Raw genomic sequence first — 18084 nt, 5'->3', positions numbered from 1 at the left:
GTTACCATACAGAGGAAAGCCGACTTGTAACGCGAGCCCTCGACAAACTCATGTTGTCGCAAAAAATAGTTGCCTATGTTGTGCGATCGCCCGTCCGATCTCATGCTTCTCGCGTCAGCGTGAACCGACAGCGTCGGGTAGATTATGGGAATGTAGAAGACGTCGTACAAGACCGGGTCTTGAAGACCCATATAGTCGAACTGCAGCTCGATTGAGATGTACCTTATTTGAACAGATCCACATATGATCGGATGCTCTCACTCAAAACCTCCGAGCCGGATCCAGGTTGGATGTGTTCACGCCGTGAGGCTGTGTAGGCTCACGGCGTGAGCACGAGGCGCACCGTACCGCTTCGGTATTGTGTTGCGGCTCGTAGGTCCGAGCTATCAACTCGTAGTCTATATAGCTTGCCGAGTGAGCCCCACTTGGATGGGCAGACATGTGTGACTAACTGTGTTGACTAACTCATCATTCAGCGCAGATGTCAGTGTTGAGTTGTTCTCCAGTGGTGATTGCTTTGATCAAGAGGACACTACATCAGTTGTTGTTGATCAGCATCATGCTCGCACGTTCGGCATTCTTATCGACGGTGCTCGTATACGTCATGAGCTTGGGTGAAGGTACCTCCCACCGCACATTGGTGAGGGTATCTCATCGAGGCGCTCCACTCGACATCCGTCTTGTACCTAATATGATGGCACAGGCCATGGCTGCCACTCGTGTGAGGGCCCACATCCTCACCCAAGATGACCGTAAGTGTGAGAGATGCTTCGAACAAGATGGTATGGTCTATGACTTGACTGCCGTGGGGATCCAAATTGTTGAGTCCACATGCTCAGTTGGCCACAGCGAAATTCTGAACTACTTGAGGAAAGCTGAAGATATCTTGGGCATCGACTTTGATTGTGAGCCGGATTCGGAGGTCACACTGAGTCCTATCCCTGCACCGACTAAGGTACGGGATCTATCCAACTGTACTGGTGGCAATCCTATTCTTGGTACCAACGACCCCATATCTTCCTGCCAGCGTAACCTCGAAGTCATTCGAATGGGAGCTGCCTGGAGAGCCGCTCGCTCGGCCAAACCAGAGTTGAAGAATATTGTGCTCGCCATCATCGACTCCGGTGTCGACATGACTCATCCGGATCTGATTCATCAATTCTGGAGGAACCCAGCTGATGGCTCCATCGGCTACAACTATGTTAACAATAACACCAATGTAACTGATGGTTATAGTCACGGTACTCACTGTGCTGGTATCGCGGCCGCCCAGACTAACAACAGCATTGGTATTGCAGGAGTGGCGAACGTTAACGGGTCGATCCCTAATGTGAAGCTAATGATATTGAAGATCTTCAACTCCTTCGGAATTGGTCTAACCAGTAGTGCACTAATGGCTCTAAACTATTCAATTGCGCATGGAGCGGCAGTGTCCTCTCATTCATATGGATGGCATCACTACTATAAGATCGTCGAAACAGCGTTCAAGAACGCTGCTGCGGCCGGACAGGTCACCATCGTTGCAGCTGGTAATGAGGGATTGACCCTAGATAAAGAACCGTACTATGCCTGCTCCTTGGCGAAGAACATTTCGTCTATGATCTGTGTTGCTGCCAGTACTTCCATTCCAGACTCAAACGTCTCTATTCCATCGTGGTCTAACCTTGGCTCCGTGACGAAAATTGCCGCTCCAGGTGTAGATATAAACTCGACGATACCCGTAGGGTCGTACGGAACTAAGAGTGGTACGTCGATGTCGACCCCTACAGTTGCTGGTATCGCTGCTCTGCTCGGTACTCTTGGTTTAACTGGTCAGAATATTACGGACATTATCATGAAATCCAGGACGTCCGGTATACCCAATAGGTTGAACCTATCTGGTATCGGGGAAGTAGATGCACTAAAAGCGGTGCATATTGCTCTTGAATAGCTCACCAGTCGGCCTCAGCAGAGGCAACTAACTTGCCCTCGAAGGCTGCTGGATTCTTTGATCTGCGGATCAGCCAGTATCATCCAGTCGATTGAAGGGAATGAATCTAATAGTATGTCCATTCGGCCCGCTTGGAGCGACTGAAGTATTCAGCTTCTCGCAGGCATCACACTCTTTTTCTCTTATTAAAGCTTTTTGATAGATCGAATGGTTCAATTCAATGGAATCAATTGTCACTCAATTATGGAGCTCAATCTTAAACCAAAACAAATCTGATCGTCGATGTCCGAATACCCGATAAGAATACATAAATTGATGATTTGCCACTCGCGTTCAGTGTTATCCTCCATCTATCATTGCCTAATCCCCGAAAAACCCAGGTAGAGGGTGCAGACTGCTTCCACAAAACGCTTGGATCAGACCCAAGATCTAGGCTCTACGATCCATTTCGTCGGGACGACTTCTACTCTATTGAATAGAGTCTATTCCGCCTAGGATTGCAAGTCGGAATTTCCGACAGCTCGAATGATGAAGTGTGCTCTTCCGGGGGTGGACTTGTTGCAATTTCCATCAGAACCTCCGGAGAATCCCACTTGGAATGAAGTGTATCACATGTCGAGCTAATCACGCCAATAGTTCAGCATTTGGGGAGAGTCATGTCTGCCCACAGCTTCCTTGAAGTCTCAAGCTCGAGGATCCTACCCTGGTGAGCAGTAGTGGGGATTACAAGCGCTATAATTTGATTACAGGGTACCTTTTCATGAGACTTCTGGAGTTATCATCACTCGAAATTTCCCTTGATATTGGTGTCCCAAACTTGGGAACTCACAGTTTCGCTGCGCATGTTGGTCTCGGCGCATTACCGTCCCTCGCTCGCCCTAACCGTTTCAGGTATACCGTCCCCTCCCAGATGTTCTTCTCGGTCGAAAACTTGTGATCCCGTGCTTAACCGATCCCGAGGGGTTATTCTATGCATTCAGTTCTCATTTAGAGTCTCCCAGTACCGATGAGCATCTCTATCACTCCTCAACAGGTTCCTTCTACTATTACACAGACCACCGCTGGGGCTACATACTACTCTACTCAGCCCACAGTTGGCTCTACTTACTACACTAATCAACCTGCAACTACGTCCTCCGTTGTCCCGCCATCTGGTCCTATGATTGATGAGAAGATAGTCATGAAGCAGAAAGAGAAGGCTCTTCGAGAGTTGGAGTCTCGCGTGAAGCTTGCCTTGCAGCAGCACGATCAGATGTATCAGCTCCAGAAGTCCCACATCAACGCCGATCATGACAGACAGATGGAATACACCAAGGGAACTATTGAGAAGGAGCGACAAGCTGCCCTTTTCGATCTCGAGGGCCAGTACCAGACTAACAACAGAGGCCTAGAGCAGGCTGCAATTCAACAGCGCATGCAGATTGAGACTACTGCTATGCAGCTCGATATCCAGGCTCATCAACAGAAGATGGTTCAGGAGCATCAAGAGCGTGAACGCAAGCGGACTGGTCAGGTCGCTGGTATGCCTCCTGCTGCATACCCTGGCGCTCCGGTTAGCTATCCTTACTACACAGCTCAGCAATCGGGTAACGTCATATACAGCACGATCCAACAACCCAGCACTGGTGCCTCTCCTGCTCCCCAATGAGCTAGGATTTATGAGGGTGTTATTGTACGGTCGAAGAAGTCTTTGCTTGTTTCAGTAACTTGTCAAAGCGAGACCCATACATAACGTTCGATTTCAGCATGATATTGTTGGTTATGTGTTGAGAGTAGTTGGGAGGTGTCGATGGATCAGTTATACAGCGATAGTAATAACCCAGTTTCGTACTGACCTGGGATCTACGCTAATCGAAATGTCTTTTTGTTTTATCATAGAAAAAAGATAAGACATCTCTGATACCACAAGTATATTATCACTGTGATAATCGAGTGTTGATTGGAGTCAATGCTCGAGAATTTTGGTGGATATATGGCCACTGACTGGTGACTACGATTAAGCTAACCTTGAACTTCGAAGACGAATCTTCAAAACAGGTGTTGAGTATTATGCAATGTGACGATTAACATGGCAGCGCCACAGTGGTTACTTTGACACTGCCAAATTGGCACCCGAGATTTTCAACAGCTTTACGTGAAGATTCTGAATAGCAGCCGTAATGTGGCTGAGGACGGGGCAGTTTGCCCCTTCTTATGGAGGATGTCTCCATCCAGTCGCGGTGAGTATACTGCTGTCAACACATCTACGCCACGTGCTCCTTTACCCTCGCAGTATATGGTATAAGCTTCAGTTGTATTCCAAGCTAATACATTCCAGTGGTACATAGTTGTTCATGTAGAGGGTGTCCAACGGCTGTGGAATGGGGATCTCCCATGGGAAGTTGATTGGGGCGATCAACAGAGTGGGAAAGTGAATTAAGACTACAATTTAGTCTCAATTAACTAAATTATGAGGCCAAACTAACTCGACACTAGGCAAAAACGAAACAGTAACGAGAAACGAAATTGTATGGAAGCTTTATGTTTCGGCAAGGGATTGGTGACAGCATACATGGGTGACTGGAGTGCTCGATGGCGAGCGATGAAGTTCTCCGGTTTTTGTGCTAGGAGATCTGGATACTCTCATACATGCATATATGGCCGCATATTGGGCCGCAGAGACAAGTCTGAGCAGAGGATCTGGTGGGTGTGATCAAGAGGAGTACTGACAATGATGCACACTCGCCAGGAAGCCTTTGATGAAGCTGATATTGACGCCGAGTAACAGGACAGGCTGTCGGCCTATGCCACCGAGGGGCGAGACCAGGTTAATCGCTACATCGTTGTAGCCTATGAACCTAACGAGGTTTCGTTCTCTTCCGACCTGGAGCGTATTGGGACCACCTATCAATAGACTCCGAACCGGGGTCATCAGCGATACCAGCAATACACAGAAAGGTTTACATATCATCACGCTTGGCCCACTGGACCAAATTTCCAGTTGAATGTAGGAGAGCCCAACCTCCCCCTTCGTCCCGCCAAGTCGACCCCGGCGAATATGCTTACTCCTACGGCCAGCAGCATCTTGAGTTCAATCGTGGTCGACGGCGGAGCGGAACAGCATTCACGGATTTTCGTCATTGTGACATCGATGGTTCGATGAGAACAGGCCTTGTATAGAACATCACAGGGTACTTTCCATGCAGGGTTGGATCCTTCGAGGATTATCCCGTCATGTATGCCTCATCGTATCGAGTTGGCGATTACGTTGCAAGAACAGTGTAGACGTGTACATATCCTCCATGGCGTGTAATAGTATTCGACACGTTGAGAAAGAAAGTGAAGAAAATGGGCCTCTTTGTATGAATCATCGAACTTGGGTGTTCCCTCCGGGTTCTTCCCTTTGCTTGACTATAACACCACAACGTTCAAGAACAAATCGACCTATAATCGACATATCATGCGCATGATAATATCATGTTGTCATTAGGCTTCCATCTACGGTTCCTCCACAAAGTCTTCAACATTCTGAAACACCAGTTTTTTTCATACACGGGTCTGCCGGGTTTAGCGGGCTTGATTACTCTCCTGAGGCAAACAACTTGGAAGTGTATTGATAATACTCCTGCACTTACTTCGTCGTCAGAAGATCCTATCATGTCGCTAGGAGAACCTAACAAGAACTATCCTTCGTCCGAAACCGAGGTGGGACGCTACCGGGCTCACACTCGGCCTGTTGCTGAATGATGTCCGCATACTGAGGGTACTGAAATACACCAATTGTAAAGCTCACAGCCCCGCACTGCTACATCGCTCATCTTGTCCTCCAAGCGGCGTCTGATAGGCCCAAGAACGCGGTCGAATTTCTCCTTCGAGAGACTCAACACTCGGCAGCCTTTACCAGACGCGTAGACTGTAGCCTTCCTAGGGGCCTTGGTCAACAAAGCCAGCTCGCCAAAGTAACTGGAAGAGTGGTATGACCATTCTAGCGTTAAATTATGCGTTTCAAACCTACTCCCCAGGGGTGTTATAAACTTTGGCGACGACCTCATTGCCATCCTCACCAGTCAAACAAGCCTTAGCCTCTCCCGATTCGAGGATGTAGAAGCTGAGCAACGCACTATGAAGGATTCCCCGCTGCATGTGGGGGAGGACTTATCGCCGGGCTCTCCTTGCTTCATGAGGACATCTCCGGCCTTGTGCTCTTTCGGCTCCAGCATGTCCGACAGTTGGCACAACTCGTAGTGATTGAGATCCTTCAGTATGGGCATCTGCCATGGGAGAATGACAATGAAGTCATCCCCAACGTAATGAGGCTTAAGATGAGACTAAACAGTTCACTTGGCCCTCGAGGATGGCACAGCTGTGATGATGACCAAGTTAGTCCTCACTTACTGATCGTAAGAAATCCTCGTACTTCTTCTTCTTAGTCGACTCGGCCGAAATGACCATCATTTGGAAGGATAAACGGTCGAGTCCCCAAGTCTGAACATACCACAACGAGTTGAAAAACAAAGCAAGTGCTTCTTCTCTGTTCGCATTTACCTTGCCGGCCTCTGTACACTTCACTGTTGCCGCTCGAGGAGCCTTGTACATGAGGGCTAGCTCACCAAAGCATGCACCCTTCGTACAGCTCAGGACCTACACTCCTCCACGGTACTCCTAGCCACTACGGAGGGGCTCACTTTGTCACCGAGAGGAACATCATCGCCAGCAGGAGCGGTATCGCCCTCAGGGGATCGATAGACGTAGATGTCATATTGACCACTCTCGACTATCCAGAAGGCATCACCCTCATCTCCTTGCTTTATGAGAATGTCTCCAGGACTGAAGCTTCCCGGGTACCTACCACACGAAACAGGTCACGAGAAATTGAACTGCATGATGCAACCTTCGAAGGGATAAACTCAGAGATGTTGGTACCCGCGAGTTAAGATCAAAATCGAATCACAAGTTGGAACTGAACACGGAGATTGCGAGGATCGTTACATGGCCATGATGACGTCCGTGATTTCTTCCTCATCTAGGTGACCGAATAGAACCTAAAAAGTGATTCGGCATAATCAGCCTCGCGAGCCGGCGTACATGGAGTCTCTCGTTGGTTCGTATGATGTCGCGGAGCATCTTCTGGGTCGACTCGTCCTTCTCATTGACCGGCTTCACCCAGTTCTTCCTGTCCTCTTCAGAGACCGTCTGCGCTGATACTCCGGACCGGCGTCGTCTCTCGGTAGTAGGCTGAAGGGCACGGCAATGCGAATAGGTAGAAGAACTGGTGCGTACCACTTCGAGGCGTGACCCATTGCTACCACCAGTGGAGCCTTGGACGACCTTGTTGAAGGAATACGCGATACGAGCAGCAACATGACAGAGAGCTCAGCCTACCTCAGCAGAAGGTATCTTGCTCGGTTCGGACGATGCTCCACAGCCCATGGTTGTGCTGTAAGTGATGAAGTGACCTTGTGCAGTGCGGTTTCGATGCGTTTTCTCTGCATTTAGGTCAGTTGCACTACAGATGCAGGAAACGATCGTCGATCAAATCGCCACTTCGACGACACCTCCATCTTGAGCATGGTCAAAGGTGTAACACGAATCACTATTCCTCACCAGTCATGTACACACTAGTGCTGTCGGCAATTTTATTTTGAGAGGCCAACATGTCGTACTTGGCTTGCAATCGTCCATCTCAGTACATTAACGGTTAGTAAATATTCCCATGTCCCTTGCCGATGCGATAGCACTATCACCAAGGGATAACGTGGCCTCCGATGAGGCGGAATCGACTCGTGAGATAGTAGACAGCGACAGTGTGGTCGTGGAGGTCCCCAGAAAGGCTGCTCAAGTGAGGATATCCGTCTCGAAGGCACAGGTAGTAGTATAGGGGTCCATGGGAATAGTAGTAACGCAATCACTAGTCAGTGGGAGTCAGTTCACCTGTATCAAGAGAGCTCTACTCGGGGAGTATCCTCACTCACTAGGTGAGTGCTGTGAGACATATAGCAACACTGACTTGGAGACGTATACATCCGAGTCGATCTACAGTAGATGTAATACTCTTTCATTCACTACGGTGAATACTGCAGAGACGCTCCTGAGATGTGTATTGTTCATGCGACGTACGCTCATAAACACGATGGGGCTTCAGAAGCTCTGCTTATGGATTTTCATCTATAACGGCACACGCTTTACAGGTCGACGCGTCATACCAATGCAACCCCTCGAACACGTTGTTTCTTTTTTGTTTGCTCATGCGTGGAACTGGACGGTGCATATCTTGAAACTTGAATGCTGAGGTCTGTTGACGCCTATCTGATGGAAAACTGGACGGGAAATTTTGTGGTGAATTTGTCTCTGCTGACCTCGTCGTTTATGAATAAATTATGTCCGCTGCGATCACGTCTGTCAAGAGTCAGAACGCATTCATCGCCCTTCAGGCGACGACGCCCTCTCAGTTCGGTATCACCCCTCTGGATAAAGCTCTGGAAAATCCTGTTAAGCACGAGAGCGAAATCAAGTACCACGTCATGATGGCTCGAGAGAAGCTTCCGTATAACGTGCTGGCGAGAGTAGTAGGGCACTCGAACGTAATGCGGTGTCTACTGGACGTGAAGCCATCGCCGTTCGCTTCGGAGACCATACTGGAAGCATTGGGTCAATGCAGTGTCACGGGTGACTACAAGTGTTGTGGAGCTTTGATGGGAGCATTGAAGGAGCCTGGGGATCTCCTCTTTTCTGCTCTGAGGCATGCCGTGGTCAATGGTAACCACCGCGTGGCGATGCTCCTATTGGGCAAGTGCGACCCGGATCCAGACGTCCTTAGAGAGGCATTCTGTAGAGGGGATAGTCGTATGTTCGGTTTGCTAGTAAACTTGAGCCCATCGGTGGACCTCGGTATTGGCAAGCTCTTCGATGGAGATTCGAATGAAGCTGCACAGAGGAGGCTCTTGGAGGCTGTGGTCTGTAGTGGTCTGGTGGCCGATCGGGTGAGCTTCCTTCACGCCCTATGATATATGTGCTCACGCCTCGTTTTTCAGTTGAATGAGGACAACGTTGCGGCTGTTTTAGAACGTCTCCCATCTGAGGCTCAGGCCGAGACTCTTAAAATACGTACACCCTTGTCACGATTTCGTTATCCTGATCGCCTGGCTGCTAGCTGTGGTGATTGTGGTGTGCAGGGGTTCCTAGTTGGCCCTCCGAAAGGTAACAACATCTCGAGTTGTCTCGCATCATTTTGGGTTCCTCTCAGGTCTGTTTGCTAACCTCCCGATCATCGGCTCCCGTGCGAACAGTCGATCGGCATACAACTGCGATGCTTGCGGGTCAGCTATTTGCGGTATTTGTCGGCGCGTCTTTGAAGAAGCACAGAGGCCCGTCACACTATGTCGAGAATGCTCCAGGAGCTACACCGGACTCTGGGGGGCTCTCATCCCTAGACCACCTGTCTAGTGGAAGCACCGGAGGGGTTTCTGCAAGAAGCAGTTCTATGAATGATACAATACACGTGCATGAAGCTGTTAATTGGCATCAGAGGAGCTGAGTTATTGTGTTCATAGTTGGGCGGACGAGGCTAACTAAATCTGAATTTTAACACCTTCTGAGATTTCGGGATTAGTTTTCAGTGCCAGGGTGAGAAACTTCCTACTACAACGCGATGAAACTTCTCCGAGTCCCAAGAGGATTTTCGATGAGGATGGAGATGGTTTGGATAGAGAATCTCAAGTCTAGAGTATCGAAGCCTGCCGAGTTAGCTCCATCAAGCGTCCAGGAGGTGCTCGTGCCGTATGCAGTAGAGATGAGAGTATTCTCCTCCCCTTCCCTCATGACACCCTCGGCATGTCCTACACATCCACTTAAGTACCCATGTGAGAGGCCTCGGCTGGCGGCTCGGGCACTGATACGCATTCTGAGTCTGCCGATAGACATTTATAAGCGTTGCTGCCACTTCTGCGGTGGTTACTAGGCTGGAGGAGGAATCGGCTACTGGGAAGCTCGTGGCATCATGGTCACATCGATGTCGAAATGGCAGAGTTCGCGCATGTAGACTTCGACAATGTTGAATGATAGAGGTTCTGAGACGGTGCATTTGGATGCCGACTTTGAATCCTGACATGTTTCAGAAGCACTGTCGTGCTCGACTGAGTCAAGAACATTCCTTGGCTGTGTTTGACTCGTCATCATGATCAAATTGAGCTTGAAAATAGGTAAAGTTTACTCATTGTACTGTTTACTTGAAGTAAACTACACAACGCAAGAGAAATGGGAGAGAATTTGAAGTTAGAATATGAACATGAACGCTATTGCATGATTGATTAATGAATGTCACGCGTACTGGCTGCTATGTATAACTTTCTCGAGAACCTGAAAGTCGTTGGAGATGGGTGGCCGTATTTACTTCACCTTCTTGCAATAGTCCAATACCAAACTCGAGGGGAGATTTGTGGGGGGCGGCTGAGACACCGCATCCACGATTGTGCGGAAAACCTGAGCCGAGAGCTCTGCCTGCCACTGATGCCTATCGCCAACCTGAGTGCAGGTGACCTTCTTGACGCGGACTGGTATCTCGTGATTTATTAGGAGCTTCTCAATCAACCCATAGCACTCTTCCTTCGACAAGCCTGTACAGTTTTCCCACATAAGCTGCCCAGGGCGGCATCTCACCATCAGTCTCGCGATGATCCACTAGTGCTTTTGAAACTATTGGGTCGCTCTCGGTAAGGTTATTCAGCAGTCCTCGAGCCTGGAAATTTACCCATCTCCCAGAGTTACCAAATAACTCACCCTGACGATCTTCACGGGAGATTCTTTCGACTTTCTACCGCCACTACTGTCTCTGAGAGATGATATACCAGAGATGAATACAGACCGTTTTGTTACCTGCCACCGAGTTTCTTCGCTGAGAGGGGGGATTTGATCAGAGTGCTCTCGCTCGGGAAGGCACGTTGGGTCTTATGAGGCATCGGCGACTCGGCGAATGGGCTGCCGCTGATTTTGCTGTACCGTCCGACCTCGAGATCGTTCAGTGTAGCATCTTAGAGAAAATGTTCCAGGACGTCTCTATAGCTGCCTTGGCTCACTCGTATCCGCCGGTCCAGCCACACTGAGATACTTGGACTTCACACCTGCATACAATGTCACTATTTCAGATCAACAACATAGACTACTGCTTCCAACGTTGAAGTCAGTAGATCTGTTCTCTTTCTTCCTGGGCATCTCTTTGCACCGTGCCAGCTCCTCCTGTAGTCTGGCAATCTCCCTCTTGAGGTCGCTCACTTCAGCGTGTAGCTAGCACAACGGCTTTCCCTCTGGACTGACGAGCCGCATCCCACTTTGCTAACAATCTTATTCTTGCTAGTCGCCTCCGTTACTGTTATGTTGATATTCTGCAGTTTTTCCTAAACTACCAATCCGTCGAAGATTCGCCACTTACCCCTACCTCCGCCTCCCTTCGTGCTCTCTTGAGCTCAGCTCTCTCCTCTTGCATGTGGGCGATCTCATCTCGAGCCATTTCCAATTGCTGAAATACACAACATAACCACCAACAGAAACTGCATGAACCAACCTCCTGGAGCCCTTCCAGCTCCCTATTCTTCCGTACCATAGCCGCGGCACTGCTCTCGCCACCATCGCTACTGCTCCCGTCTACGCCAGCACAAGTATCAACGCCCCAGTAGTTGTCCACCTACCCGTGTTCTGCTTCAAGTGGGACAGGTTGGAGGTCTTGATGACCTGAAGCCTCACATAACCGCATTATTGCGTCACCACACTGTACGTTACATCTTCCTTGTATACACGCCCTTCCGCTTTCACTTCAGCCAGCTCAGCTCTATGAAGTGCCTGCCTAGCTTCCTTCCTAGCAGCCTCCAAGTCTAGCCTCAGTGCGCTCTCTCTGTCAACCACAGCGTCTCTAGCCGTCACAGCAGCGTCCCGTTCCTATGACCTCAGCGTCACTATAAACACGCTCTCTAAAACTGAACTACCTTCTCAGTGTTGCGGAGTTGCTCATGAATTCTCTTCAACTCCGATCTGTCCGTAGTCGAGGAGTTGAGCTCGACCCTGCAGGACAGTACCGTTTATCATAAGCACCCATCCTCACTGCAGCATCTCGTTCTCCTGGGCCGCCTCCTGGAGGGCCTGTTCGAGCTTCGCAATATGGCCTCGCTGTGCTTCCGTCTCACTGACCAGCATCGTCTGCTCCTATACATCAGATTTATGAGTAAGATCAACCTAGCGACCACAAGCTACCTGCGCCACCAGCTGGCTCTGCTGCTCTAAGTGAGCCTTGAGTGACGCCAATTGCTGAGGGCAAAATGCATCAGTAAACGATGGAGGAGCCCCAGGGCCCCACCTGCTTAGTTTCCCTCAATGTTCCCATGGTCTCCTCGAGGTCATGCTTCGTCTGATGAATAAATAGATATTCGAATACGAGAACCCGAGTTCGATTCTACCCGACGAGCTTTTTCCTCTGAAGAATTGAGTTCGCTCTGGACTCGCTTCAATTCAGCTGTCCGGCTCTCTAGCTTCCGATTCTACAGTGAGTGGAGTTTGCAGAAGTACCAGAGAGACAGTATGCTCACCAAGTCTGCAATCTTCGGGTCGGGTGCACGACTAGCCGCCGCAGCCGATACCTAATGGCCGAACTCTGTCACTGCGCCACGAAATAGGTTAGTCAGTCTCACGAGGGACTCATTCTCCGTCCGTAGCTTGGACAGGGCCGCTTTGAAGTGCCCCTCGCTCACTTTGTAATTGTCTAGCTCTGCGCTCAACTTTCTGCCTTCCTGACACGCTTCGAATCCACCACGAGAGTGCCACCATGAATGTAACTCGCCTCTTCCTTTTCCCTCAACTTGTCGGTCGTTGCTTGGAGCTCCTTTCCCAAAGCAACGAGCTCAGTGTGAATCTTATCCACCTCAGCCTGGGTCGGACCAGTGTGCTGCTGTACACGACCAGGAGACTCGACTGAAATGGAGTACTACACGCTAGCCCAACGAGAGATGCTAATGCCTCTATATGCTGCCTGTTGCTGCGGATGAACTCCATGGGCTACACTCCGCTCAAGGTTTGACATGTTCGTACTCTGAATACAAGCCAGATAGGACGTCCATAAGCTCTCCTCTCCCAGTTACCGTAGCACGCTGCTTAGCTACTTGAACCCTTGGGGGTTGGCCCATACTGTTATTGGTGTTTTGTGAGGGAGCTTGGTGATGGCTGGGCGCCGAGCCAGCAGCATTGGTGTATTGTGGCAGTTGTTGTTGCTGCTGGACAAACTGTGATGGTCTCGGCGAGAGGTGGTTAGCAGTGTGGTGATGCTGCTGCTGCTGTGAGACGTTATTGACTGATGACATGTTGCTCTAAGAGACCACCACAGTGCCCGCTCTAATCTCGAAGCCGACCTACTCCTGCTGCACTAGCTCCTACGGGCGTGTACTGCCCCATGACGTAGCCTGAATTGGGAACCTGTCCGGAGACGTTTCGAACAACCATTCGACCAGGTTGTTGTTGCTGCTGCTGTTGCTGCGGATACTGCAAGCCAGTTGAGTGATAATGCTGAATCGGGTGGCCCGAGGTATTGTTTAAGAAGGAGTTAGGACGATAGAACATAGTGCTGGACAGAGTTATGAATGCTGGGGGCCGGATTGACACTAAACTGAACTCAGGTGAGGGGCAAAGTGCCTCCAGAAACGAGTGCGCCCGAATTCGAAAAACTACAAAGTTCGTTGCGGCAGCGCTAGTCCACGGACTCCTAAGGCTCCAACCGTTTCCGTTGTAAAATATTCCGCGCTGCAGATACCTGATCCGAGATATGTATGATGAGATTATACCAAATAAAGTGAGCACCTCTGAATCCGATCCCGCTACAAGATACTGATGAACGCCCTCGTCAGGACCGCTCAATCGACGCCTACTGGACCCTGGCTCTACCATCAGGGGGGGATCCATGTCGTTTGATGAGATGGCGGCACAGCAGGGATCGGCTTCATCAATCCTGAGATGATTCTGCAGTGAGGCGATGGGATTATGGACGGGACACGAATTGTGACACTGGCATACCACACTTCCTACACATCACCCTTGTGTTATGCCCCGTCTATTGATATTATGTTTGTCGACTGTACTCGAACAGGATCACTTATGTAGTGATTTCCTTTCGTTCACAAGAGTACTCTTGACAAAACCCTAAACCGTGATGATGATACGTATACCGCATCCACTCGGAGGTTTAGTTCACTCCAATGCTTTGGATGTGCGACTTCGATGAGTTCATCTACCATAATAGGTAGATGTGGGTGACGGTAATACTGAGCGGTTAATCTTATTGGCGAAATGTTGGTATAATATGAAGTCGTTGGCTCATACAAGAAGCTACAGTTACCTATATAAATATAAAGAAAATTTGTTTCTTGAATGAGTAAAGGTTAGTTCCGCAAAATGTTTCAATCAATCTATGAAAAGAGGTCATGCAGCGTTATGCAGTTATTACCCGAGTGAAATAACACCAATGTGCGACCTGTTACATTGTAAGCCTTTTTTGATGAGCGTAAAATTTGAATTTCTCGTAAGTTTCGGCGGGTCTTCCAACAACTCTGATAACGTCTGGAAGCCATTCACAAGAGCTTTCGAATGGTATAGGATTTCTCGCGAAATTGAACTTGCCCTAAAAGCTATTTAAGGGTTTCTCAGGACACCCTGTCTGAACATTCCATAGTTGCCACCTTAAAACTAGAGTTCCATGATGACTGTGGAATTATGGTTATTATCCGGTACGTGTATAACAGGTATTACCTGTATCCTGTAGGTTCATCACTGGTCGGGAGTATTCGCCCAACAGCCACTCCGAGGATTACCTGACTGTTGCTAACGCACCGAGCCAATGAATGCAGGCAGTGATACTACCGTGAGAAAGAGTTCCCCCGAGTAAGTCATCGCGACGAGCATAGCCATATAGGCCAATATGAGATTGATACAGAATAACACTATAAGGATGAGTTTCCCTCGGGCGGATGATCGCCTAGGACCTAGCTCAGACGATGGACGGCCATGGGGGACAGTGGCATACCAAGAGCATTCTCGACTCCTTTTCGTAGCCGTAGAGCTCCCTCGGCGAGAACACCAATACAGAAGACCGCTATCATTCCGAGGAAGAACTTAAGTGGAGAGTCCAATACTATGAACGGGAAAAAGAGGATGATACAATGACGATTTCGCGACCACAGAAACCTGTACGCCACCGCGGGTACGAATGCATAGTGATGGGAGGACTCACTGGAGGCCAGACATGACCATGTCGGTTGAGCCCTCACAAAAAGGCTCGTCCTCGGCGAATTCTCCAGCGGTAGCAATCCCTGCTGGGCACCTACGCACACAAGAGATGTCTAATAGATGGATATTGCAAACTCTACCTCAATGCACAATCCGGCTGCATTTTGCCCGGGGTCATGTCACACAGATCCATCTTGCGGAAGTCCCAACAAACGGCGTTCTCAGCGGGACAACCTTCTGGTGGAGTCATACAACGCAGCCAACAGTAGACCTGAGGCTCTCTCCCAGCCAGCACGAGGCCATAGAGGCACGAGTACTTGGCCTGCTGCGCACTGACTGAGCATACGTCTAGACTGGAAGGCTTGAGGGGCCATGAAGAACTGCTGATAAGATACCCCTGCCGAGTTAAGGGCCGTAGGTGGTGCCATCATCATCCGACCGAAGACGACTCGTGGCTGACTCCCATTGGAGGCAGGTATTGCCACCTGACGTAGAAGTGTGAATCTATTGCTCCACGATGGCGCACCCTATGGCGAGCTGCCATGATGTCAACTGTCGAGGCCATCCACGACTTTAAAGCCTCGCCGAAGATGACCACCAAGGCATCACCATCATCTGGGATTGATACCACTCCTTCTTCAAATTGAAGGCTCCTGTCACCTGGCAGAATACATCTGATCTCTACGTTCAGAGAAGTAACTCACCGGGAGGCAGAGACAATAATAGAAATAGTCCCATATCAGCATGCATCTCCACTTGCACTCCTCGGGATGCAGTGGCGTCCTCAGGGACACTATATACGTTCCAATGGTCTAGATGATGTCTACCACCATCTACTGAGACGATTTCCGAGACAGTCGACAACTGCTGCCCTCCCTCCAACGTCACAGCAGTGTCCGTTACGCCCAAGAACAAGGTCTCATCTAGAAGCCTAGCCAAGCTGTGGGTTACCTGCCATTCACAGCATCAATACAGATGAAAAGAGCTGTGCTCAGCAAAGCCCCACTGTTCGCATCAATTCATCCACAGATCGAACGTCAGGCATGGACAAGCAACTCGGCACTTGGGAAGCTTCTCCCGCATATAAGGCAAGCGTTCGCTTCGTTTCGTCGGAGAATCCAAACACCGACTCATTACAATCGTTGACCAAAGCGTGTGATAGGCGAGCTCTCGCAGTCAAGAACTCAATGGGGAGCCCTGTGATGGTGAAGTGGCCTCGTTCTCGAGCGGTATCAACTATGTCCCGTCCGTGCTCGCTGATACTACCAAACTTGAGACTCACCTCGGCCTGGACGGTGACCACGGTCGCTCCCAATAAGGGGAGAAGTGCAGCATGAAACATTTAAAAGAAGTAGAAGGCCTACAGAGGAGGAGCCACCGTATCCAAGGTCTCGGAACGCAACGTTCAGTGTGAGAGCGAGAGACAACGAAGAAACGGTGAATCCATGGTAGAGGCACAGGAGACGACAATGCGCAGTTCGGTAAGCGAGGCATGAGGAACTAAGCCGAACTGTTGAGACATTTTTCAATACAGTTAAAGGAGATACGAAGCAGATAGGATCAGAGGTTACTGTTCAAGAGGTGGTAGTTTTCCCTATTCCCTAATATTGTTGTTACCGCTAAGGGAAAAACTATGCATATAATCATTCACTCGTGACGGTGTCCATGGAAATCTGAGGAAATTATTGGTCTTTGCACATCTCTATGCTGAGTCGTGTGTATACTGTAAGTCTCGATCATGTAACCTTGGAAACTCCTGAGCTCAGCTGAGGAAATTAAATTTGTTTCCAACACTGCCGTTCCGCTCTAGTAAGTTACTAGTAGTAACATGTGTTCTTATGACATCACGTTGCCCTTCAAGCTCGAACGAAGCGCCCTGTACGACAGTGTGCATGGAGTATTCGAATAATGACCATCTCTATCTCCGTCATCAAGGTGAGGCCCATCCTAGTGTCGAGACAAGTTGCAACAACCTTGTACGAGGCGCCGCAATCTCGAAGACGAGTGATTCCACCCAAAACTAGGCTCATGTCTTCGTCCTGCCAAATACTGATTTCGCCTGTTCAAATGGAACAAGCTGCATATCTCAAACCAACAGCAAGATCCTCACAAAAGGGTCCCAGCAAGAGTCCAGCCGATGAGGCTCAGCATGGAGGGTGCTGATAGGGGCAATGCCCGAGCACTGTGAACCGCCATCAACATCCGTCGTTGATTTCTGCTAGGGGATAGGCAGGGCAACGAATGCTCCCGAGATTAGCGCGAGGTCCTCACAAATCACCTAGAGGCAGGTAAACTCACTTCGCCATAGTAAAGGCCTCTTCCATCCAAACACTCCGACAACCACTGTTCCGTGAGGTCCGATATGAGAATGCTTTCTCCGCTGCGTTGTAGATGCCCACCGTGAGGTATGCTGAAAAAGATGTGCTGAGGGTTTCACTACTTCCTCGTGTACCTCGACGGCATCGACCTCAAAGACACGTTGAGTGTCAGTACGTTATGGCCTGTCTTCTCTGCCCGTGGTACTCCGTGGAGTGCTAGGTCGGACTTTAAACTGAACAATAGCAAGACAATGCTCAAAGAATATCCGCAAGGAATCAAAGAATTTTCGAGCGCAGGAAGATGATGGTATCTCCATCTTCCTTCTTCCATCATCGCGCCTTCTCGATGAATGCCACTCCTCTGAGAGGTAGTTCGACGAGCTCCAACAGAGCGTCGGAGTCGACAGAGGTCGTCAATAAGAAAAACATAGGAAACCGAGGACCGTACTTGAATCTACCAAAGTGGAACCTGTAATTGGCACACAAGTGGAATGATACAGACAGTCGTATGCATCAATGAACATTATGTCGCTCGTGCGTGGACATTGACATCATGGGTCACGCCGTGCCCCTCACTAATGCTAGGCATTTGCACGCACGCAC

At 49.5% G+C, this 18084-nt stretch overlaps 5 protein-coding genes across 5 annotated transcripts; 3 read left to right on the top strand and 2 right to left on the bottom strand.

Annotated features, from left to right (window-relative positions):
- Positions 1 to 694: 694 nt before the first annotated feature.
- Positions 695 to 1930, top strand: Pmar_PMAR006455 (Subtilisin DY, putative; the record flags this gene model as incomplete). The annotated part of the gene is made up of 1 exon (XM_002786989.1): positions 695 to 1930. The coding sequence occupies one exon, from the start codon at positions 695 to 697 to the stop codon at positions 1928 to 1930; it is 1236 nt and encodes a 411-aa protein (XP_002787035.1).
- A 978-nt stretch (positions 1931 to 2908) lies between these two features.
- Pmar_PMAR006454 (hypothetical protein) lies at positions 2909 to 3679 on the top strand. The gene has a single exon (XM_002786988.1). It carries the CDS (start codon positions 2937 to 2939, stop codon positions 3576 to 3578), a length of 642 nt encoding a protein of 213 aa, XP_002787034.1. The 5' UTR covers positions 2909 to 2936; the 3' UTR covers positions 3579 to 3679.
- Positions 3680 to 5476: 1797 nt separating this feature from the next.
- Positions 5477 to 7339, bottom strand: Pmar_PMAR006453 (cAMP-dependent protein kinase type I-alpha regulatory subunit, putative; the record flags this gene model as incomplete). Its single annotated transcript, XM_002786987.1, has 13 exons — positions 5477 to 5497; positions 5545 to 5582; positions 5627 to 5675; positions 5719 to 5872; positions 5925 to 6017; positions 6065 to 6180; positions 6305 to 6394; positions 6455 to 6550; positions 6658 to 6754; positions 6899 to 6951; positions 6995 to 7144; positions 7190 to 7237; positions 7292 to 7339. The coding sequence occupies 13 exons, from the start codon at positions 7337 to 7339 to the stop codon at positions 5477 to 5479; spliced, it is 1053 nt and encodes a 350-aa protein (XP_002787033.1).
- Positions 7340 to 7594: 255 nt separating this feature from the next.
- Pmar_PMAR006452 (hypothetical protein) lies at positions 7595 to 9408 on the top strand. The gene is made up of 4 exons (XM_002786986.1): positions 7595 to 7775; positions 8341 to 8889; positions 8941 to 9106; positions 9153 to 9408. Exons 1-4 carry the CDS (start codon positions 7623 to 7625, stop codon positions 9350 to 9352), a joined length of 1068 nt encoding a protein of 355 aa, XP_002787032.1. The 5' UTR covers positions 7595 to 7622; the 3' UTR covers positions 9353 to 9408.
- A 759-nt stretch (positions 9409 to 10167) lies between these two features.
- On the bottom strand, positions 10168 to 16505 carry Pmar_PMAR006451 (hypothetical protein; the record flags this gene model as incomplete). The annotated part of the gene is made up of 31 exons (XM_002786985.1): positions 10168 to 10264; positions 10304 to 10387; positions 10430 to 10521; positions 10565 to 10643; positions 10685 to 10736; positions 10781 to 10934; positions 10981 to 11025; positions 11068 to 11188; positions 11233 to 11298; positions 11340 to 11420; positions 11466 to 11545; positions 11590 to 11632; positions 11681 to 11836; positions 11884 to 11959; positions 12000 to 12100; positions 12149 to 12202; positions 12252 to 12302; positions 12481 to 12531; positions 12583 to 12681; positions 12732 to 12862; positions 12908 to 12980; positions 13030 to 13254; positions 13301 to 13347; positions 13810 to 13889; positions 14687 to 14758; positions 15168 to 15257; positions 15304 to 15434; positions 15481 to 15648; positions 15690 to 15823; positions 15868 to 16114; positions 16446 to 16505. The coding sequence occupies 31 exons, from the start codon at positions 16503 to 16505 to the stop codon at positions 10226 to 10228; spliced, it is 2982 nt and encodes a 993-aa protein (XP_002787031.1). The 3' UTR covers positions 10168 to 10225.
- Positions 16506 to 18084: the final 1579 nt, after the last annotated feature.

This window comes from Perkinsus marinus (assembly GCF_000006405.1).
Source record: "Perkinsus marinus ATCC 50983 genomic scaffold scf_1104296930488, whole genome shotgun sequence".
Lineage (NCBI taxonomy): Eukaryota > Perkinsozoa > Perkinsida > Perkinsidae > Perkinsus > Perkinsus marinus.
Note: the sequence above shows the minus strand (reverse complement) of the source record. Positions and strands in the feature narration are given on the sequence as shown.

Coding starts and splice junctions, on each gene's coding strand:
- Pmar_PMAR006454 (XM_002786988.1), top strand. CDS start 2,937: ATGAGCATCTCTATCACTCCTCAACAGGTTCCTTCTACTATTACACAG.
- Pmar_PMAR006452 (XM_002786986.1), top strand. CDS start 7,623: ATGTCCCTTGCCGATGCGATAGCACTATCACCAAGGGATAACGTGGCC. Junction 8,890..8,940: donor GTGGTCTGGTGGCCGATCGG/GTGAGCTTCCTT, acceptor CTCGTTTTTCAG/TTGAATGAGGACAACGTTGC. Junction 9,107..9,152: donor CCTAGTTGGCCCTCCGAAAG/GTAACAACATCT, acceptor GGTTCCTCTCAG/GTCTGTTTGCTAACCTCCCG.